The 22,789-nt window shown below is 41.8% G+C and overlaps 1 protein-coding gene across 1 annotated transcript in view; it reads left to right on the top strand.

Moving 5' to 3' along the window:
- LOC143287591 (coatomer subunit beta'-like) overlaps positions 1-22,789 on the top strand; it is a 39,761-nt gene that overhangs the window by 540 nt on the left and 16,432 nt on the right. Inside the window, 17 exon segments of the mRNA XM_076595700.1 lie at positions 2,666-2,803; positions 4,152-4,238; positions 4,948-5,074; positions 6,105-6,253; positions 7,340-7,486; positions 8,604-8,703; positions 10,971-11,113; positions 11,689-11,888; positions 13,942-14,141; positions 15,292-15,398; positions 16,622-16,765; positions 17,185-17,315; positions 19,086-19,179; positions 19,181-19,294; positions 19,829-19,939; positions 21,462-21,676; positions 22,626-22,718. Coding sequence (XP_076451815.1) covers positions 2,666-2,803; positions 4,152-4,238; positions 4,948-5,074; positions 6,105-6,253; positions 7,340-7,486; positions 8,604-8,703; positions 10,971-11,113; positions 11,689-11,888; positions 13,942-14,141; positions 15,292-15,398; positions 16,622-16,765; positions 17,185-17,315; positions 19,086-19,179; positions 19,181-19,294; positions 19,829-19,939; positions 21,462-21,676; positions 22,626-22,718 — 2,300 coding nt within the window.

The raw sequence follows: 22,789 nt of genomic DNA on the forward strand, positions 1-22,789 counted from the left end.
CACATACTTAAACACACACTCACACACACACACACACACCACACGCACACACACGTATGCATATTATTCATTCATTTGCCCTTGTATACAGCATGCCTGTATACATGTACATGCAGGCTAATGTGGTAATCAATGGTATGAAGTCATGTATCATTACATGCTGTGATTAGGAAAATAAAAATGAGTCAAAACATGGTATGTATAATTTACATTACTAAGCATTCTGGGTCTTGGATACTATGCTGATTTTGAATTGAAACTAATGAAACATTCTGTGCTGCTAATTACTCCCCATGTCGAATGTAGCCTCTAAGGTTAGACATCAGGCGTATGCTATCAGCGAGATCAGATCGTGTCAAATCGACCGATCTCCATCCGTCTGAGCCATGGATGCTGGTCAGTCTGTTCAATGGGAACGTTCACATCTGGAACTTGGAAAATCAGGTGACTTTGCACACAATATCTCATGGAGCTCACTGCTAACCCTGTTTTATTTCTAACTGTATTGCATGTGTGTGACTTTTATATAGCTTGTAGAACTTTCTACTTGTTTTTTTTTTGTTTTTTTTTTTTATTAATAATTCATTTATTTGTTTTCTTGGTTTTTATTTATTTTTTATTTGTTTGCCTCCTTTTTTCACTCAGTTTGTGGTGTACTCATAAATTATAAGATCTCCCTCACTCCTTCCAGTGTCACTCCTCTAGAGCTCTCTCTCTCTCTCTCTGTCTCTCTATTCTCTGTATTCTCTCTCTCTCTCTCTTTCTCTCTCTCTTTCTCTCTCTTTCAGTATATCCATATGATTTCTGTCACAGTCTGTTCTGATTTTTTCTCCTTTCTTTCTTCTTTTTTTCACAAAGTTACTTGAACTATGAACTTGCATGTTTGTGTTTGTATTATGTATATATAACCACACACATTTAAGGTAAACAGCATAATGAATTGATCAGTTTCATTTGGTTTGACTTAATTGTATAGATCTGTCTGTCTGCTTGCTTGTTCATTGGCCTTTGTTTTGTTTCTTTGTTTTTGTTTTTTCTTTGGTAGCCACAAGATCTTTTCAATCCATAAAGAATAATTGTCAGATCTTCCATATTGCATGTGTTTCATGGCTTTTATTTATAATGCATTGGCCCTGTTCATGTTTGTGAGTGTGTGCATGTACGTTTCTTATGTGTGTGTTAGTGTGTGTGTAAGTTATATACACATGTGTGAGTGTGTATGCATGCACGCACCTCGTTAGTCTGTGTATGTCTGTGTGTGTGTGTGTGTGCTGGGTGTGTGTGTGTATGTGTACTGTGTGTGTGTGTTTATGCATGTGTGTATGTTGTTTCCTCATTGTTTTCATTGACCAGTTCTGGCTTTGAAAAGTGAGCTCCATGAATGTTTTATACCATGAATATTATCTTGAGACTTCAGTGATTTCTTCTTTCATGAGGTCAACGTTCCACAGATGTGAACATCTTCGTGGCAGACTGGCCACACACTGTGGCTGGACTTTTGAATGGATGGTTGTCGGGACAAAACGGGGAACTACACCAGTGTGATAAGAAGACACAGACAGCTTTGATGAAAATTGTGAATTGTTTTCTTTGAGTGATATTTTAGTCCACTGATTTTAATCAGAACTCTGTACTCTTCAGGATATGATTGTACAACTAAAAGGCCTGAAATAAGATAGACGTTGATTTTCATTTCAGTGTTTGTGAGTGATTTCTTTGAATTGGGAAGTGAAAAGAAAAAAAAAACATCATTGATACATGTATAGGATTGCAGACTTTGTGTGTGTCTTCTGTTTTGATGTTTTGTTTGTTTGTTCATTTAAAGGATTTTCATTATGCTTTAAAAAAAAAAAAATATATATTATTCTTTCTTATGAGATTGTCCACAAATTTGCAGAGCTTTTTTGATTGCATTTTTGACAAGACGGTAAACAGAGATCCTGTGTGCACTAGGCACTTAGTTCATGAAAAAGAACCTGCAGGAACAAAAGGGTTGTCACTGGCAAAATTCTGTAGAATTGCCAACTTTGATAGTAAAACAAAATTTATACTCTTGCAGACTGAGACAGAGAAAAAAAAATATTAGAAAAAAGAATGGTGCTGAGCTGTAGCATGTCTAAGATTAGTAAGAATTAAGGAGAAACTAACATTTGTACAGGTATACTGTATGCAAAAAAATATGTGGCAACAGCAACAGAATAATTTGATTTCTCATTTCCTACCAGACTGATTCAAAGGCAAGAATTTTGCTAAGTTGTATTGACTTAAGTGGTTAAGATGATTCTCTTCACACACACACACCCCTTCCTCTCTCTCTCTCTCTCTCTCTCTCTCTCTCTCTCTGTCTCTCTCCACAAGTGTCAGCCCCCTCACCACCCGAAACCACCCTTCCCACTTCCTTTTTACATCTGACTACAAACTACAGATGGAAAACATGGTAATGGAATAAAATGATTGAAAACAAGCTGCAGTAGACACAAAACACCAGACAATATACATTCAAGGAAACAAAGATAGTGCTAACTGTGTCAATATAAATTGGAGCAAAGAAAAATAGTGTTGACAGTATATCAGAAGAAATGGTTTATTTATCAATTTTAAATGATACCTGACAAGCCAACTGACATGGTTACACTGTTTGACTTGCCACCCTGGCTGAGTATAGCCCCTGCGGTTAGACATCAAGCGTAAGCTGTCGGCCCGTTCCGACCGTGTGAAGTGTGTTGACCTTCACCCTTCGGAGCCGTGGATGTTGGCCAGTCTCTACAATGGAAATGTTCACATCTGGAACTACGAGTCTCAGGTATCGTTGTCTGGTGTGTGTGAGTGTTGTGAGCGTCGAGAGTGCCAGATTTGGTGTACAAATTATACAAGGCATCTCAGTTACTGGTTGTTTGTTCCTTTGTGAGGTGTTAGAATGGTTGAGAGAATATCTGTTTGTTTTGTTTTGTTTGTTTCATTTTACTGATGGGTGTGGTTCTTGGGTTTTGGTGTATACATTTACTAAATTTAGAATGTTTCTGTTTATAATCCATTGTTTTTTCACCTTTCTTGTAATATTGTAAAAACAAGTCTCTTCAAACTACTACATTCTGCACACCTTTCACACTGTGTGATGTATGTGCATCACTTTTGACTAACTCTGGTAAATGAGAAAAAATGTGTGCTTTTTGATCTTGAGTAAATTTGACATATATTCAATATACTGTAGAGCATTGAGCAGTGTAGATAAATGATTTATTGCATAAATGATTTATTGCATTTCTTCTTCTTCTTTTTCTTGTTCTTCTTCATCTCCTCCTTCTTCTCATTTCTTAGATGGACAATGAATATTATATCTGTATACTAACAGTATGTGTGTTTATGCAGGATGAAATTTGTCAGAAACATTTGCTGTTAGCGTTAACTTTATTTTTGGTTTCCAATGTTATTTTAAGAAATAGATGAAATTATAACAGAGACAGACTGTGGTACTGTTCAGTAATGGTGTATAGTTTAAAGGGGAAAAAACTCTTTAAAAGATTATTTTCGTCTGAATTGATACAAAAACAGGAAATGTTTAAAATTATAATTGATCCCTTTGCATTGAATTTGATGTAATTTATTTTTTTATTTTCTTTCATGGAAGGCTAAACTATTGATAAGGTGTATGCGCAGATGAATGTGTGTCTGAATGGTTGCTCTTGTGACAGAGAGAGAGAGAGAGAGAGAGAGAGAGAGAGAGAAGATAATTTGCAGTCCTGTTTCTTTTCTTTCTTTTTTTTTTCTTTTTTTTCTTCTGAAATAGTGTGTATGCATGTGTATGACTAAGCATTCTTTTGGATATGTATTAAACTATCTGTACTCATTGTTCTGTTACAAGAAAATTAACCTTTATGTTGATCATCATTATCAGTTTTATTGTTTGACTGCCAATGAATTTATTCCTCAAATGTTTCATGTCTAAAAGAAATTGCTATTTTGGTTGAATAGCTTCTGGGAAGTTAACATGATCGTTTCACTTTGAAAATTGTAACTAATTCAAACTGAATGGTCAACTCAGTAAGTGGTACAACTGTATGCATGTGTGGATATTGTTTCTGAGTGAATGTAATGAATTCGATTTGTTGATGAAGTTTTGGTCTTAACGCTTGTTCTCCTACGGCTGACAGCAACTCATCAAGTCATTCGAGGTGTGCGAGTTACCAGTCCGAGCTGCTCGCTTTGTGGCCAGAAAGAACTGGGTCATCACTGGATCGGTGAGGGCTGTTTTTTGTTGTTGTTGTTGTTGTTTTTTCTTATATATTTGTTTGACTCTGTGTTTGTGTGTGTGTGTGTGCATATATGTGTGTGAGAGACCAACATCCTGATATATGTGTACTTAAATCAGTGTAACAAAGAGAGAAGGGAGGTGTTAATGTTGTTGTTTTTTTGTTTGTTTGTTGTTGTTTTTTTCTGGATTCTGCATTTTAGTTATAGCAGTTTCATCGAAAGACTGGGGCTTGTGGAAGTCTAAATTAGTAAATGTATATCAAATTTGTAATATATGTTTGTGTTTGTCTCTTTGAGAATATTCAAGTCAGTGGTGTGTGTGTGGGTTTTTTTTTGGTTTTTTTTGTTTTGTTTTGTTTGTTTGTTTTTATTTGTTTTGTTTTTATTCTGGATTCTGCATTTTAGTTATAGCGGTTTCATCGAAAGACTGGGGCTTGTGGAAGTCTATATGTATATCAAATTTGTAATCATATATTTTTATATATACTGTATATTATGCAAAACAATATGTGGGAACAGCAGCAGAATAATTTGATCTTTTATTTTCTACCAGATTGATTCAAAGGCAAGAGTTTTGCTCAGTTGTATTTTGGATAATTCATTCTGTCTGTCTGTCTGTCTGTCTGTCTCTCTCTCTCTCTCTCTGTCTTTCTCTCTGTCTCTCAGAAACTGAAGCTAAACTGTTACTGACCACAGGATGACATGCATGTCCGGGTGTTCAACTACAACACGCTGGAGCGTGTGCACCAGTTTGAGGCTCACTCCGACTACCTTCGCTCCATCGCCGTCCACCCCACCCAGCCCTACATCCTCACCAGCAGTGGTATGTCTGTCTGTCTGTCTGTCTGTAATTATGATAATAATATGAAATATGTTTGTGTTTGCTCAGCTTGTCTGTCTGCTTGTCTGTAATAATGATAATAACATAAGAATAAAAACACATTTATATTTCACACAGAAAAATGTGTACAGAACAATGCAATATATGCTGGAGCTGTCGTTGCCAAGTGTTTAAATGCCAGTATGCGCTTGTCACTGATGAAAATAAATTACACATACTGCACCGTGACCCACTGGTGCAGACTCCAACAAGGGTGTGGATTCCTGCCCTGTGCAAACTGCTTGAATAAGTGTGTGTGATTGTGTGTGTTCGTTCTTTAGTGTCTTTTCACTATTAGTGATATTAGATGATAAAAATAAATAAATAAATAAATAAAATAAAATAAAATTTTAATAAAAAGAAGAAGAAAAAAAAAGGGGGGTGGGGAGGGGTAGGGAGAGGGGAAAGAGAAGTCAGAATAAAACAGAAAAGGTAGAAAACTACTACGAAATGCATAACTAACATGAAATTAGCTTTAACAGTAACAATTCAATAATGATGATAATAACTAAAACCATTAACATGATTAAGAAGTACATTAAAGGAATGTAGAAATAGGGCTATGAACTAATGCCTTTGAAAGTTCTACTAAAAGAACCTCGTTAGAAATAACTTAAAAATAACTTCCCCAAAATCATCTGCAGAATAGTTACTCTCTGTGAAATACTTGGGCAAGAAGATACGTAACTGCTGACATTGAAACAAACTATGATGCAAGTCGAACTGCTTACCACAAATGCACATAACATTTTTACTATATTTTGCCTTCAGCGCATCAAGTTTTATATGGAAGAAAGTAGAGGTTATTAATCTTGTATAGCAAGGTGAAGATTTCGGTATTTTTTCTTTAATAATACGTTCGGGGAATAATGTCCCTTTCTGTCTTCCATCGTTTATGAAATAAACAATGTGTGTGTGTGCGCATGTGTGTGATTGTGTGTGTGTGTGTGTGTGTGTGTGTGTGTGTGTGCAGACGACATGCTGATCAAGCTGTGGGACTGGGACAAGAAGTGGACATGCACCCAGGTGTTTGAGGGCCACTCGCACTACGTCATGCAGATCGTCATCAACCCCAAGGACAACAACCAGTTCGCCTCTGCCTCCCTTGACAGGTCCATCAAGGTACGGTCAGCACATCCAGCCACCCACTCCCCTCACCCCTGAACCTTGACCCCCACCTCTTCTCTGTACTGTGGGTCACATCCAGCCACCCACACCCCTGACCCCTGAACCCTGACCCCCACCTCTTCTCTGTACTGTGGGTCACATCCAGCCACCCACACCCCTGACCCCTGACCCCCACCTCTTCTCTGTACTGTGGGTCACATCCAGCCACCCACACCCCTGACCCCTGACCCCCACCTCTTCTCTGTACTGTGGGTCACATCCAGCCACCCACACCCCTGAACCCTGACCCCCACCTCTTTGTACTGTGGATCACATCCAGCCACCCACACCCCTGACCCCTGAACCCTGACCCCCACCTCTTCTCTGTACTGTGGGTCACATCCAGCCACCCACACCCCTGACCCCTGAGCCCAGACCCCCACCTCTTTGTACTGTGGGTCAATCCAGCCACACCCCACACCCTTGAACCCTGACCCCCACCTCTTTGTACTGTGGATCACATCCAGCCACACCCCACACCCTTGAACCTTGACCCCTGACCCCACCTCTTCTCTGTACTGTGGGTCACATCCAGCCACCCACACCCCTGACCCCTGAACTCTGACCCATGTTTCTCTGTACTGTGGGTCACATCCAGCCACCCACACCCCTGACCCCTGACCCCCTCCTTTTCTCTGTACTGTGGGTCAATCCAGCCACACCCCACACCCTTGAACCTTGACCCCTGACCCCACCTCTTCTCTGTACTGTGGGTCACATCCAGCCCACTCCCCAAACCCGTCTCCTCTCCTTCTGTGTAAAATAGTTTTTTGTAGATCAAGAGATTTTCTTTGTGTTCTGTGTATGATTACTGATATTGTATTTCTTCATGTTGAAGGTCCTGTATGGTTATGAGGAACTGACTTTTATGTGTTCCTGAGTGAGTGAAGCTGTATGTGACTTGTTTGGATGATTAATGCTTGAAATTGTTTGTCTGTGTGTGTAGGTTACTGGGTCATATGTGTGTAGTTACTGGGTCATGTGTGTGTAGTTGCTGGGTCATGTGTGTGTAGTTACTGGGTCATGTCTGTGTGTGAGTAGGTGTGGCAGCTGGGCTCTCCCACGCCCAACTTCACTCTGGACGGCCACGAGAAGGGAGCCAACTGCGTGGATTACTACACAGGGGGAGACAAGCCCTACCTCATCTCTGGTGCTGATGACCGTCTGGTCAAGATCTGGGACTACCAGGTGAGAGCACATACCTGTGATATACGATAAAAATGTGAAATCTGCAATGATGAAATGATTCATTTGTATTGTGGAAGTTTGTGAATCACAGTTTTTGGATGTGTTTGCTTGGTACATTACTGTGAGGAGGATTACACCATTTTTTTGACAAGAATACACCAAACACAAATAAATATCAGATAAACAGGTCTGCTGTGTTCATAGTTTGGTTTGGGTTTGTTTTTGTTTTTTTGTTGTTGTTTTGTTGTGTGTGTTTTTTGTGTTTTTTTTGTTTTTGTTTTTTTTGTTGGTTTTTTTTTTGGTGTGCTTATGAATATATTGACAGCTTGTGTACGTGCACACGAAAATGCAGTTATTTGTGGATCGTTGACCTGGTGGTAATGCACTTGGCATGGTTAGGGCAAGGATTTTACACTCCCTAGAACTAAGTATCAACAAAGATTCAGATTTCAAACTTCCTCTTCAATAGAGGTGCAAAATATCAATAATGATGACAGTGATAATAAGAAAAATGATAATTGTACATTTACATACTGCTGTGAGGCAAGACAGTAGTGCAGCCTTGGGAGCTGCTTGGCCTTCAGGAATCTTCCCAACGCTGACTGTTCTAAAGCAGTCTTGGCTGAGAGAGTGGGGATGTAATTTGGGCAAGATGCTCACCACTATAATCAAATTATATAACCCAGAGCAGTTGGCACAGTAGTTGCCTCCTCTGCTGTTCTGATGGTCATAGTGGGACACGACTGACTATCATACAGTGTCTCAAACCCTCACCGTGTGTCGTCATCTTCAGTTTAACATCTTTCCACTTGAAGTGATATTAGACAAGGGGGGGGGGGGAACCTGGGGGTAGGGGTTGTGGGAGGGGGGTAGGGGGTAAAAGTGTGTATGTGTGGAGGGTGAATAGGGAGAGATAACGCTAGGGAAAATGGAAACGTTATGAACGCCAACATCAAACAGCTATAGCAAATGTCCTATTGGACTACGCAGCAAACTTTCTGCAACAACAGATAACATATTGGAATTGTTAATAACACATTCAAAAGAACTTTTGGTGAAGCCTGGCAAAAAACATTTAGATTCTGACATTCGTGTGTGTGTGTGTGTGTGTTGACAGAACAAGACGTGCGTTCAAACCCTGGAGGGTCACGCTCAGAACATCGCTGCTGTGGCCTTCCACCCAGAGCTGCCCATCATCCTGACTGGCTCTGAAGACGGTAGGCACCTGAGTAAAGTGTTCATCCTACATCTTTGTGGCTCATCGCCCTGTTTACTATGCTGGGCCGTATCAGGGCTTAAGAATTTAAATTCTTATTTTGAGTGCCAGTCGGGCACTCTGGACAAAACATTTGAGTGCCCTATTGTGGTTTTGGGTGCCAGCATAATAAAATGAAATACAATCTTCCTTTGTTTCAACGGTGTGCCAAGGAAAGTCTTTCTGCCAGGCTTCATTGTACACGCGCTGACGCTTTGATCCGTACTCCTGCTGTTTATTCGTTTTGTCATCCTGAGCTCACGTGCTGACGCTTTGATCCGTACTCCTGCTGTTTATTCGTTTTGTCATCCTGAGCTTTCGTCTCTGTTTCGGGAGCCTTTTTTTAACATTGAACATGGGAAACATCGTTCGTCACTAACACGCCATGAACATCAACATCTGATCGCGAACGCACAAAGATGCTACTCCGCAAAGCGAGCTGCAGCAGACGACACTTTACATTTCGATTGACCACGTTCGAGCTTGCTTTCTTGGTGTGTCTTTTAATTGATTTTCTTTCGCCTCTATCAGTTTTTGAGTGTCAACTGGGCACTCTTGATAGAAAATTTACGTGCCTGAGCCAACTCTTCGTAGCATTTGCACCCGAGCACCCGCTAAATTCGAACCCTGCTGTAATCATTGATCACCCTGTTGGCCTGGAGGAAGAGGAAAGGGAAAGGAAAGAGCACTATCCCAACCTCACGGGTTCGGCAATCGCCGGAATGGTTAGCGATGCTCTGCAATGGGGACATGTTATTCCCAAGTATTGCAGCAAGCCCGTAAGTAGAAGAAAGTCAGGAACAGTCAACAACGACCAAAGGAGAGAGGAGAGCAAGACAAAGTTCACAAAACAAAACATCGAATAAAACGTCACAAACAGATGCAAAGGATGTAAGACATATGAATCCCAAGATGAAAAGCCACAACAAACAACAAACATACATGAAAATAACATTTCTAATGCATAAAAGGTTGGCAATGACAGAGCGAATCGATAATGTCACTTATCTGAAAAATGGCGGCCATTGAGAATGGATGTTTACCTCCTGCCGGAAACGGCATTTCATTGGCTAGCAGACGGTGGTCTAATGACGAGATGTCATATCGCTGAGTTGCCTCGATAATTTTTGGCCAAGAAAGCAAACAGATAGGCCTGGTTTACATCAGTTTGACATGGTTAGTATATTTATCCAAACTGGGAGTATAACTTGAACTCCTCATATTAAGCCCAAGTACAGTTGTATTCATGTGAGTAACCCACTAGTTGGACACACAGGAGCAAACAGTTTTATGCATACTGAAACAAGTGACACGCAGCACAGCCTTACTCATGGACATGAATATAAATGTCATTTCCTCATGGCCTGTTTAGGGGAAGAAATGAGAAGAGAGAGGGAGAGAAAAGAAGAGACACAGAGAGTAGAAGCTCAGAACTCAGAATGTTTTTATTCAGGGATTAAGATTTTAGGTGTGGCCTATTTTTTTCCGGTGTGCATTCATTATGAAGTGTGTATACATTAGGACATGCCTCTGATACTGACTGAACTGTTTTCAAGAGGATTTAAACAGAAACCAAAATGATTACACATAGTACATATGTGTACAATATATATCTGAATTTCCCCATTGCTCAACAGGCACTGTACACATCTGGCATGCCAGCACTCACGCACGCACGCACGCACAGATATGTGGATACACTCATGTAACATATCCCCATTGCCCATGGCCAGGCAGTGTATCTGGCACACCAACACGTACCTTCAGATATGTAAATACAATTTATGATATGTAAATTCACATTACATATACCAGTCGCCAGGCACTGAATGTATCTGGCACGCCAACAACATGTACCTATAGATTAGTAAATACAAATACCCATAGATATGTAAATTCACATTATATATACCCATCACCAGGTACTGTATGTATCTGACACGCTAAGAACATGTACATATAGATTTGTAAATACAAATACCCATAGATATGTAAATTCATATTATATATACCCATCGCCAGGCACTGTACGTATCAGGCACGCCAACAACAAGTACCTATAAATTCGTAAATACAAACACTCATAGATATGTATGTTCACATTTTGTATGCCCATCACAGGCACTGTACGTATCTGGCACGCCAACACGTACCTATAGGTATGTAAATTGATAATTCAAATACCTATAGTATAAATATGTAAATACACTTTATATATACTCATCACAGGCACTGTACGTATATGGCATGCCAACACGTACCGCCTGGAGAGCACTCTGAACTACGGGCTGGAGCGAGTGTGGACCATTGCCTGTCAGAAAGGCTCCAACAACGTGGCTCTGGGGTACGATGAGGGCAGCATCATCATCAAGGTAAGTGCTCTGTTTGTGTTTGTGCACGTGTGTTTGTGTGCATGTATATGGATATTTTAAGTTGAAAAAAAAATCTGTCTGTATATCTATCTATATACCTATATCTCTCTATATCTTCATGTCTCTCTCTCTCTCTCTCTCTCTCTCTCTCTCTCTCTCTCTCTCTCTCTCTATATATATATATATATATATATATATATATATATATATATATATCAACAGAAAAACTACAAGATCCTCTTCTGGTTTGAAAAAAAATTGTTTGAATAGCAGCCACTAAAAAAAATGTTTTGTAAATTGAAATACTAAACAAAATATACATGAATATTATAATAAATAAAACATTCACACTTTGATAAAATGACAGTACATTAATTTTACTTTTTTATGGTTGTTGTTGGTTGGTTTTATTCTTGTTGATGTTGTTACAAAATGATTTTCTTGTCTGAAAGAAAATGTTTACTGCACTACACCCCCCCCCCCACTCCGTACCACTCTCCCCCCAACCCCCCCCACACCCTCCCAGCTCTGTGATTGTGAACCCTAACCATTTTCTCTGTGTGTGTGGTGGGCAGCTGGGCCGCGAGGAGCCGGCCATGTCAATGGACTCGAGCGGCAAGATCATCTGGGCGAAGCACTCAGAGATCCAGCAGGCCAACATCAAAGCCATGGGGGACCAGGAGATCAAGGATGGGGAGCGCCTCCCTCTGGCCGTCAAGGACATGGGCAGCTGTGAGGTGTACCCCCAGACCATCCAGCACAACCCCAACGGAAGGTCAGGGTCACGCCTGCCTTGTCAGCTTCTTTTACTCTTGACTTGCAATGGGAAATCATTTACAGGATAATCTTTTGTGAAGGACTATGACTCTCCCAAAACCCTCATGGCAGAGAGAGTGGGGATGTAACTTCAACAAGACACTCTCCACTATAATCAAATTCTGGCCCAGATAGTCGGGACAGCAGATGCCTCCCCTGCTGTTCTGATGGTCATAGTTGAAAAGGACTGACTGTCATCCATACTCTTGACTTGAAGTAGATGCTAACGTGGTGATAGCCTTGGAATGGCCTTAGTGGTCGGTGAGGCTCCAAGCACCGTGATTTGATTTTAACTTGTTCTCTGCCTGCCACTTGAGTTTAACCCATTTCATCCCCAGGGAGTTTACAGACTTGTCACGTTCCCCTGCAATACTGATGTGGAAAAACGAAGAAAACAAATGAAATTGGACTTGAGCTGGCAGTTTGATGCTAGTCTCTTTGCAGTGGCAAACGCTTGGGCGCAACAGTGATTATGCATGTTCACATGTGTGTGTGTGTGTGTGTGTGTGCTTGCACTAGATCCAGGCTCTGCCTTTCTTACGCACATGTGCACACATGCAAGGCACACACGCAGTCACAAATACACACACACACTCAAGTTGACATGCCCTGTTGCTATGCTTTAAATAAGCAGAACCTTTGGAACATTTGTACTCCTCAAGTACAATCACTACCACTCAGCTTCATCATCATAATTCATTTTGACACAGGTAACAGTCCACATGTTTCAGGTTTGTGGTGGTGTGTGGGGACGTGGAGTACATCAGTAACAGTCCACATGTTTCAGGTTTGTGGTGGTGTGTGGGGACGTGGAGTACATCAGTAACAGTCCACATGTTTCAGGTGTGTGGTGGTTTGCGGTGACGTGGAGTACATCAGTAACAGTCCACATGTTTCAGGTTTGTGGTGGTTTGTGGGGACGTGGAGTACATCAGTAACAGTCCACATGTTTCAGGTTTGTGGTGGTTTGTGGGGACGTGGAGTACATCAGTAACAGTCCACATGTTTCAGGTTTGTGGTGGTTTGTGGTGACGTGGAGTACATCAGTAACAGTCCACATGTTTCAGGTTTGTGGTGGTGTGTGGGGACGTGGAGTACATCAGTAACAGTCCACATGTTTCAGGTTTGTGGTGGTTTGTGGGGACGTGGAGTACATCAGTAACAGTCCACATGTTTCAGGTTTGTGGTGGTTTGTGGTGACGTGGAGTACATCAGTAACAGTCCACATGTTTCAGGTTTGTGGTGGTGTGTGGTGACGTGGAGTACATCAGTAACAGTCCACATGTTTCAGGTTTGTGGTGGTGTGTGGGGACGTGGAGTACATCAGTAACAGTCCACATGTTTCAGGTTTGTGGTGGTGTGTGGTGACGTGGAGTACATCAGTAACAGTCCACATGTTTCAGGTTTGTGGTGGTTTGTGAGGAGTACTTCAGTAACAGTCCACATGTTTCAGGTTTGTGGTGGTTTGTGGGGATGTGGAGTACATCAGTAACAGTCCACATGTTTCAGGTTTGTGGTGGTTTGTGGGGACGTGGAGTACATCAGTAACAGTCCGCATGTTTCAGGTTTGTGGTGGTTTGTGGGGACATGGAGTACATCAGTAACAGTCCACATGTTTCAGGTTTGTGGTGGTGTGTGGTGACAGGGAGTACATCAGTAACAGTCCACACATGTTTCAGGTTTGTGGTGGTGTGTGGAGACGGGGAGTACATCAGTAACAGTCCACACATGTTTCAGGTTTGTGGTGGTTTGTGGTGACGTGGAGTACATCAGTAACAGTCCACATGTTTCAGGTTTGTGGTGGTGTGTGGGGACGTAGAGTACATCAGTAACAGTCCACATGTTTCAGGTTTGTGGTGGTCTTGTGGTGACGTGGAGTACATCAGTAACAGTCCACATGTTTCAGGTTTGTGGTGGTGTGTGGAGACGTGGAGTACATCAGTAACAGTCCACATGTTTCAGGTTTGTGGTGGTGTGTGTGGAGTACATCAGTAACAGTCCACATGTTTCAGGTTTGTGGTGGTGTGTGGAGACGGGGAGTACATCATCTACACAGCCATGGCCCTCAGGAACAAGAGCTTCGGGTCGGCCCAGGAGTTTGTCTGGAGCAACGACTCCTCCGTCTACGCCATCCGCGAAGGGTCCAGCACGGTCAAGATCTTCAAAAATTTCAAGGAGCAGAAGTCCTTCAAGCCGGACTTTGGTGCCGAAGGTAAGGGAGGAGAGAGAAGGGGATTGTGGAAACATGGGAACTCTTAACACTGTGTGCCCCCAGTCGCCAGAGTTCGATTCCTGGTTTCAGCGTGCCTGGTGGTGGGTGAAGGGTGGGTGGAGATTTTTTTCTGATCTCCCAGGTTAACATACGGCCAGACCTGCTAGTGCCTGAACTCCCTTTGTGTGTGTGCGCATGCAGAAGATGAAATACGTTTGTTATGGATCATGTAATCCATGTCAAAGTTTGGTTGGCTATGGAAAAAAAAAACATAACCACCATGCGCAGAGTATGGCTGCCTACATATAGGATAAAAACGTAAAAGCCCACTTGTCAATGCATACAAGTGAATGTGGGAGTTGCAGCCCATGAACACAAAAGTCCTCCCAGTACTGATTTATTCCTTGCACCAAGTTGCTTCCCTTTGGACCATATATTGGTGCTTCCATTCTGCAGTGGGATGTTCTGTTTCACTTTCTCAGTCATTTGTATTCTCACTCGGTGGTTTAAGTTTGTTGGCTTTATCCTCCTTGAAATTGAAACTTGAACCTTTCTCCTCTACTTTTTCTCCCAAGTGACAGAAGAGTTGATATGATGCTTAATTGTTCATAGCAAAATTGCAAGGAAGATGAAACTCATGTTGCATTCTGATCCTGCTGTTTATGACTCTAGGATGAAACATATTCAGCGTAAGTATTTTCATAATCCATGCTGCTTTGGATTAGATTTACTTACATCCTCCTGGATTGAGATTCTACAATCTAATCTCAAAATTTACAAAACTGTGAAACAATTGTGTATGGTTAGAACATAGATTACAAAACTGGAAAGTGATACAGTAGTTTTCTTTAAAGATATTTGTACTTATTATTATCCATACTTCATTGTCCTTTTCCAAGATGCGCTTGTGTGATTAGTGTACGATTGTCCCCTTCAGTTAAGGCGTTGGTCTGAAAACTGAATAAAACATTTTACATTTACGTTTGCATTCCTCTCACAGACACTGTTCCAATACTGGACGTTCTGTAGTAGATGTTTTAAGGCATTCAAGGAGGCAGTATGCTGGGAATTTGTGCTGTCAGACACACACACACACACACACACACACACACACAGGATACATTGAACAACATTTTGCTGGTGTTTTCAGGCATTTATGGAGGCAACATGCTGGGCGTTCGCTCTGTCAGTGGTCTGGCTTTCTATGACTGGGAGAGCACCGACCTGATTCGCCGTATTGAAATCACTCCCAAGAATGTGAGTCATACATTTGAATTGTCGATGAGATCTCAAGCTGTTGTTTGTTTTGTGTTCTGTGTTTGTTTATTAACTGAGAAATGGCAAGTTATTAACTGAGAAATGGCAAGCATTGACATTGCTCTAACCTTGTTTCAATCCTCACTGAATGCATAATGGAGGGGGAGGGGGGGGGTACTTTTAGCATAGCATTGTAGATATGTTTTTAATTTTGTTTTAAAAGTGGATGGGCTTGGTGAGTGAGTGTGATCTCCATCACGCCCCTTGCTGAATAATAGGATAATGTCTTATTCCCTTTATTTTAACTCACTCGGGACAACAAGTTTTCTCCCTTGCTTTTCCCCTCAGACGGCCCATTTGTAAGGGTTTGAAAAAAAATTACAAAAAATACAAAATACGGAGTAAGAAAGTGAAACTTTCAGAAGTGGTTTATTACATGTTGAGCTATTACATATAAAAAAAATCAAATTTCTCATCTTATTTGTACAGTTTTGCCATATGTAGAAAATAATGCCAATTTTTCACCCCAAATTACCATACCCATGCTCGCTTTCTGCAATTAATTCACTTTCTTCTTCGTCATCATCCACCTCTTCAATGTCCGACCCTTCAGTTTGTAGCATTTCAAGTACTTCGGCAACACTAAAACATTGCCGTCGCTGCCTTGTTTGCTCCACAACATTTTAGAAGAGCCCACTTTGCTAACAGGCTGGCACGCGAGCAGACGACCGGTCAGTGACTTTGTCAGCATGTGTGCGAGACAGGCCTTACATGGCAGGCTGGCCAATCATATCATTCGATTGTGGAGTGACCCAGAATAGCGCACTCTGCTTGGCTAATCACTAAATCACGTGTACAGCGCGTGATGGATTTTTATTTCTTGAAAATGCTATTCCATTCCGTCATCTGAAACCGAATACATTTTATGTAGGAATGCTCACGCACTCCTTCGTCCAGAGAGAGTTAATGGTTTTTTCTCAAACAGGCTTCATGAGCGAGGGTGGTATAGACCATTCCTCATGCTGAATAATAGGATCGTGTCATATTCCTATTATTGTAAACTTTATTTTCTCACACATAGGCTTGATGAGTGATGGTGAAGTAGACTATTCCTCATGCTGAATAATAGGGTATTGTCTAATTCTGATTATTGTAAACTTGTATTCTCTTCCTTACACACCCTAATTTTCTGAACTGTAAGAGGTTTGGTATTTGTTGGACAGATATTCTGGAGTGAGAATGGAGAGCTGGTGTGCATCGCCACAGACGATTCTTTCTTCATCCTCAAGTACAGTGCTGAGGCCGTGGAGCAGGCAAAGGACGACAAGGAGAAAGTGACGGAAGATGGCATCGAGGACGCTTTTGAGGTACGCCAGCTTTCGATTGGATGTTTAGTGTTTTTTTGGATGTTTAGTGTTTTTTTGTTGTTGTTTGTGTGTGCCCCAGAAATTAAGATATTTTGTTTATTGTATTTTGATGATGTTGAATGGTGGTGGTTGTGATGCAAGTTGCTGCTATGGGGGATCCATTTAGGTTTGGAACTGCTTAACTAGGCTGCGCTTTCATGAACTTACAATGCAGTACAATACAATGCAATTCACAGAATCACATTGATACCACCTACCCGAGTGCTCCGTGTTCTTGTGAAAGTGGGAAACTCGCACACACTTACGCAAGCACACGCACATCCACACATGCATTTACAGAGACACATACACACACACTCAAACACATTTACACACACACACACACACACACATTGATACCACCTAGCTGACTGTTTCAGGTGCTGACGGAGGTTGACGAGAGTGTGCGCACAGGGCTGTGGGTGGGGGACTGCTTCATCTACACCAACAGCGTCAACCGCCTCAACTACTACGTGGGCGGGGAGATCGTCACCATTGCACATCTAGACAGGTGAGGTGGTGTGTCACATTACAAATGATAACAAGAGTCGTTCGGATGAGGCAATAAACTGAGGTTCTATGTGTAGCATGAAAGAGAATTTTGTGGAAGAATTCACTTCTGACTGGAAAACTGCACTTGAAGACAGAAAAAAAAAATGAGAAAATTGAACGGGTTGTGCCGCCCCTGGAGAGAGCGGCACGAATGTCACATAGCAAATTCTGTTGTGACAGTAATACAATACAATATGATGCAATTCAATACAGTACAATGCAATACAATACAATACAATACGATGCAATTCAATACAGTACAATACAATACAGTACAATACAATGCAGTATAATACAATGCAATTCAATACAGTACAATGCAGTACAATACAATGCAGTACAATACAATACAATACAGTACAATACAATACAGTACAATAATGATGAAATCATACTGAATGTGCCCACTGCAGCATGGAAATATCAGTAGTCTGTCTCCACTAAGCCTTTCCCTCCTGTTCCCTCAGCACACACTGTAGTGTTTGAAATTAATGTGACAAGTATCATGCCTAGATGGCTAAAATGCTGGATGCTTCTCTGAGTTTGAATTCTCATTGTAGTGAACCTGATGGTTAAAGGGTGGAGTTTTTTTGTTTTTTTTGTCTCCCAAGTCGACATGTGCAGACCTGCTAGTGCCTGAATCTCCTTCATGTGTATATGCATGCAGAAGATCAAATACGCAAGTTAAAGATCCTTTAATCCATGAAAGCATTCGGCGGGTTATGAAAATGAGAACATACCCAGCACACACACCCCAAAAAACAGTATGGCTGCCTACCTGGCAGGGTAAAATCAGTCATACACATAAAAGCCCGCTCTTACATTTGAGTGAAGGTGGGAGTCAAGGTCTATGAAAGCAAAAGAGGAAGAAATAAAATGTGAGTGAATCATCTTCTTCTTCTTCTTCTGCGTTCGTGGGCTGCAACTCCCACGTTCACTCGTATGCACACGAGTAGGCTTTTACGTGTATGACCGTTTTTACCCCGCCATGTAGGCAGCCATACTCTGTTTTCAGGGGTGTGCATGCTGGGTATGTTTTTGTTTCCATAACCCACCGAACGCTGACATGGATTACAGGATCTTTAACGTGCGTATTTGATCTTCTGCTTGCATATACACACGAAGGGGGTTCAGGCACTAGCAGGTCTGCACATATGCTTTAACCACTTGGCTATTGCGCCCGTCAGAGGTATGAGTGAATCAAATATGAAATGATTTTTTTTTTTTTTTTTAATCAGGCGTTGGGCTTCTGATCCAGTGACCAGGGTTCAAGAACCCGTTTCAGCATTGTGTTGTGTCCTTTGGAAAGGCACTTTACTCTCTGTTTCCCTCACTCCACCCAGGTGTACAGAACACAGAATACTTTATTATCTCAACAAGAGATTTTCTTTTGTGGTGTAAAACACATAAACAATACACAGAAATCACAATCATTCAACATGTATACATAAAAGACATAAAATGTTGATAAGACCGTTTTTCACATTGTAACAAAGCTGGACAGCTGCAGTCAGTTTCCCGCCAATAGATCAGTGACTAACCTTTGCCCTCTGACCGAGTTTGAAGTCCACTGTGTTGTTTTGATATGAACCGAAGCCTGCGACTGAGAGCATCATTTCTAAGATATTTGGCGCTGGGGAGCGTTCTTCACACAGAAACTTGGTGGTGAAAGAGTGAACCCTTGAACTGTCTAAAAACCAAGCGTTGACCTTTGTGCTGCTGTGCACAGGGTGATGTACCTGCTGGGCTACATCCCCAAGGACAACCGGCTGTACCTGGGTGACAAAGAGCTGAACATCGTCAGCTACTCCCTGCTGGTGTCCTGTGCTGGAGTACCAGACGGCCGTCATGCGCCGCGACTTTGAGACGGCCGACAAGGTGTTGCCCACCGTGCCCAGGGAGCAACGCACACGGGTCGCCCACTTTCTGGAGAAACAGGTGGGTGGTGGGGTTTGGTGGGTAGGTTGGCTGGTTGGTGTGTGATGCTATGGTTTGACAGGTGGGATGGCTGAGTGGCAAGAGGACTAGATATCCCAGTTTGGGCGTTCCTGGTGTGTTAAGGGGTGGAGATTTTTGGTGTGTGAGTGATGGTGTATGGTTTGGTTTTCCTGGGTCTTCGTGGACAGTTTAGGTTACACACAACAGAAAGGTTTACTGTCTCAGCTAAAGTAATGGATGTTGGTGCCAACTTCTTGGATAGACACTTTTACTACATCCACGTCAGTGTTCTGTAGGGACTGTTGTTGATTCAGGGAGGGAGGGTGACTAATTGTTTTGTGTGGGTGTGGGGGGTGTTCTTTACTTTTTCTCTTTGTTTTTAGGATGTTGTCTTTGTTGTGGGGGGATTTGTTTGTGTGTTTTGTTTTTTTGGGGGTTGGGGGTGTTCTTTTTTCATTTTGTTATTTTTAGGGGGATGGTTGTTGCTTTTCTCTGTGTGTGTTTGTATCTTGACGCGCAGTGCTTGTGTTTCAGGGGTTCAAATCTCAAGCCATGGCAGTGACGTGTGACACGGAGCACAAGTTTGAGCTGTGCGTACAGCTGGGAGACTACCGCACAGCCTACAACCTGGCCAAGGACATGCAGGTCAGTGTGGGTGATGTTCTGACCGCCTGGTGGCCCAGTGGAACAGGGGCTGTAGTGTAGCACACGTGTCACCATGAGTACACTTTCACCACTGATCAGGGTTTGGGTCAGTGAGAGCAGAGTTGAAGGTTTTGTATATATGTGTGTTTGCAGTTGGAACAGATTTACTGGTGGTTATATGTGTGGGTTGGTTGGTTGGTTGGTTGCTTTTTGTTTTTTGTTTTTTTGTAAGTTTGGGTAGGGAGGGAGGGTTTGTTTTGTTTTTTTGTTTTTTTTTGTTTTGTTTTTATGATGTGGTTTAGCATATATGGATTGTTCCATATTTTTTTACAGCTTGAAACTGTACGTATATTGTAAACAGGATTAAAGGTTGTGTATGTGTGTGTTGTGCTTGCAGTCATATATGTATGTGCATTGTGAACAGAATTAATGGATTAAAGTGTGTGTTTTGCCTGCAGTCATACATGTTTTTTGCAGTGTTAAAAGTTTACAGATGAAAGTGTATTCAGTGGCTGCAATCAGAGCAGAAGTAAACTGTATAACGGTGTGCTGTGTGAACAGAATTAATGGTTGCGTATGTGTGTGTGTAGTGTCAATAAAATTATTTGTTGTGTGTGTGTGTGCAATCTTACTCGAATTAATGGTTATGTGTTAATGGCTATGTATGTATGTGTGCAGTCTTAAGGGAATTATTAGTTGTGTGTATTTGTGTGTGTCTGTGCGGTCTAACTAGATGTAATGGTTGTGCGTTAATGGTTGTGTATGTGTGCGTGCAGTCTTAACTCACTCCAGGTGAATAGTTTTCTCCCTTGCTTTCCCCTGCAGACAACCCATTTGTAAGGGTTAGGAAAAAAATCACAAAAAATACAAAACACAAAGTAACTGAATGAAACTCCCTGTACTTGACCCACTGACCCCTCTTCTAACGTTGTGTGTACGCCCACCCCCTTCCTCTCTGTCAGTACCTTCTTGCTGGTAGCTTTCTTCACTGCAGATACTTTATTCAATGTCTTAATTATCCTTGTCAATGTCAAAACCATCAGTTTGAAGCATTTTAATCACTTCAGCAGCAGTAAAAAGCCACTGTTGTGATCTAGTTTGTTCCAAAAATTTCTACTTGTATTACCTGTGATGCCATTTTTGATATGTATGCAGATTAGCTTGTCATGTGGGGTACTGAGGTCACGGCTAGCCAGCGAGTGTATCATCACAGAAACCTCACAAATAAACTTTCCATTCAACCCTTGACACGTTCGCAATGCCCGGTGTGGCTGCGATTTTTATGCTACCCCATGAGGAAAACGTGGACAAATTTTTTATTGTTGAAACCACTATAGCGTTTCGTTGTTTTGTTGTGTGTATACATGTGTGTATGCGCAGTCTTACTAGAATTAATGGTTGTGTGTTAATGGCTGTGTATGTGTGTGTGCAGTCTTGATAAAATTAATGGTCGTGTGTAAACGTGAGTATGTGTGTGCAGTCTTACTAGAATTAATGGTTGTGTGTGTGCATGTGTCAACAGTCAGAGCAGAAGTGGAAGCAGCTGGCGGAGCTGGCGATCAAGAAGTGTGAGTTTGGCCTGGCCCAGGAGTGTCTGCACCAGGCCCAGGACTTCGGGGGGCTGCTGCTGCTGGCCAGCTCTGCAGGGAACTCGGAGATGGTGGCGCGCCTGGGCAACACGGCGCAGGCCTCGGGCCACAACAACGTGGCCTTCCTGTCCAACTTCGTGCTGGGCAAGTGAGTGATGGTGGCCGCCGCTTTGGTTTTTGTCTTCTGTGTTTGGTGTCAGGGGTAGGGGGTGGGGTCAAGGGGGGTGGGGGGGGGGGCTGTTTTGTTAACAGTGATGCCCAGTTTTCTTTCACCTTTTTATTGTTGTTTTGTTTTACTTTAACCCCTCGAGTGTGTCATTGAATGCATCAGGCACTACGTGCATAGTGACGTCATCAGAAGAACAGGAATGATTCTGGAAGGCTGAAAATTCACTCAATTTATCTAGAGTGGTATATCTTTTTTCTCAGTTTTAGGCATAATGTTTTGGATATTGTTTTATGACTTGGAACACCACTTTGTACTGTTCTTCCTTTGGCACTGAAGGGGTTAATTCATTCTACCCAACAGCTATATGCTTGCTACATTTCCCCTGAACCAGCACGACATGAGACCACTGCAGTAAAAAAAAAAACTGGGTTCACTAAAACGGTGAAAATCAGTGGAGAATTTTTTATTCACTTCGTCATACAATGATATGTTTTCATCCTTTGGGATTCCATAAACGGCTCAGTAAAGAATGGCAACTGTACCAAGCAAGAATAAACGAAATTAGTATAGTGTTTTGGTCTTAGAATACTCGTAGAAGTCCACAGGGAAATTGATCATGGTACGAGTAAACTCGCATCTAGAATACAGTTAGTTAGGATATGTTGCCCCAATATTGAAGACATTGTCTATATTTCATTGATGATGATTTATGATTGGGGTCCAGTTAGGTACTGCCCTGCTTTGTCCTGGGAAAGTGAGTGGTTGACTGGTGTCTTGTCTGTTTGTGTATTGTCAGCTGTTTTTGAATTTTATCAGAATTTATGACATTTTGTTATGTCTCTGTTTCAGTCATGATTGGGGTTCCATTTAGGTCTGTGCTGAACACTTATTTGAATGGATGATTTATTGTTATTACAACTTCTGACAGGTGTGAGGAATGTCTGGAAATCCTTATCAACACCAAACGTCTGCCAGAAGCTGCCTTCTTCGCTCGCACCTACCTTCCCAGCCAGGTTTCAAGGTCAGTGGCACAGCGGTAGATGTCAGGTTAAATCAGTTTTGAATCTTCCAGTAACAAGACAAAAAAGGTTA

The sequence above is a fragment of the Babylonia areolata genome, chromosome 11, assembly GCF_041734735.1.
Source record: "Babylonia areolata isolate BAREFJ2019XMU chromosome 11, ASM4173473v1, whole genome shotgun sequence".
Classification (NCBI taxonomy): domain Eukaryota; kingdom Metazoa; phylum Mollusca; class Gastropoda; order Neogastropoda; family Buccinidae; genus Babylonia; species Babylonia areolata.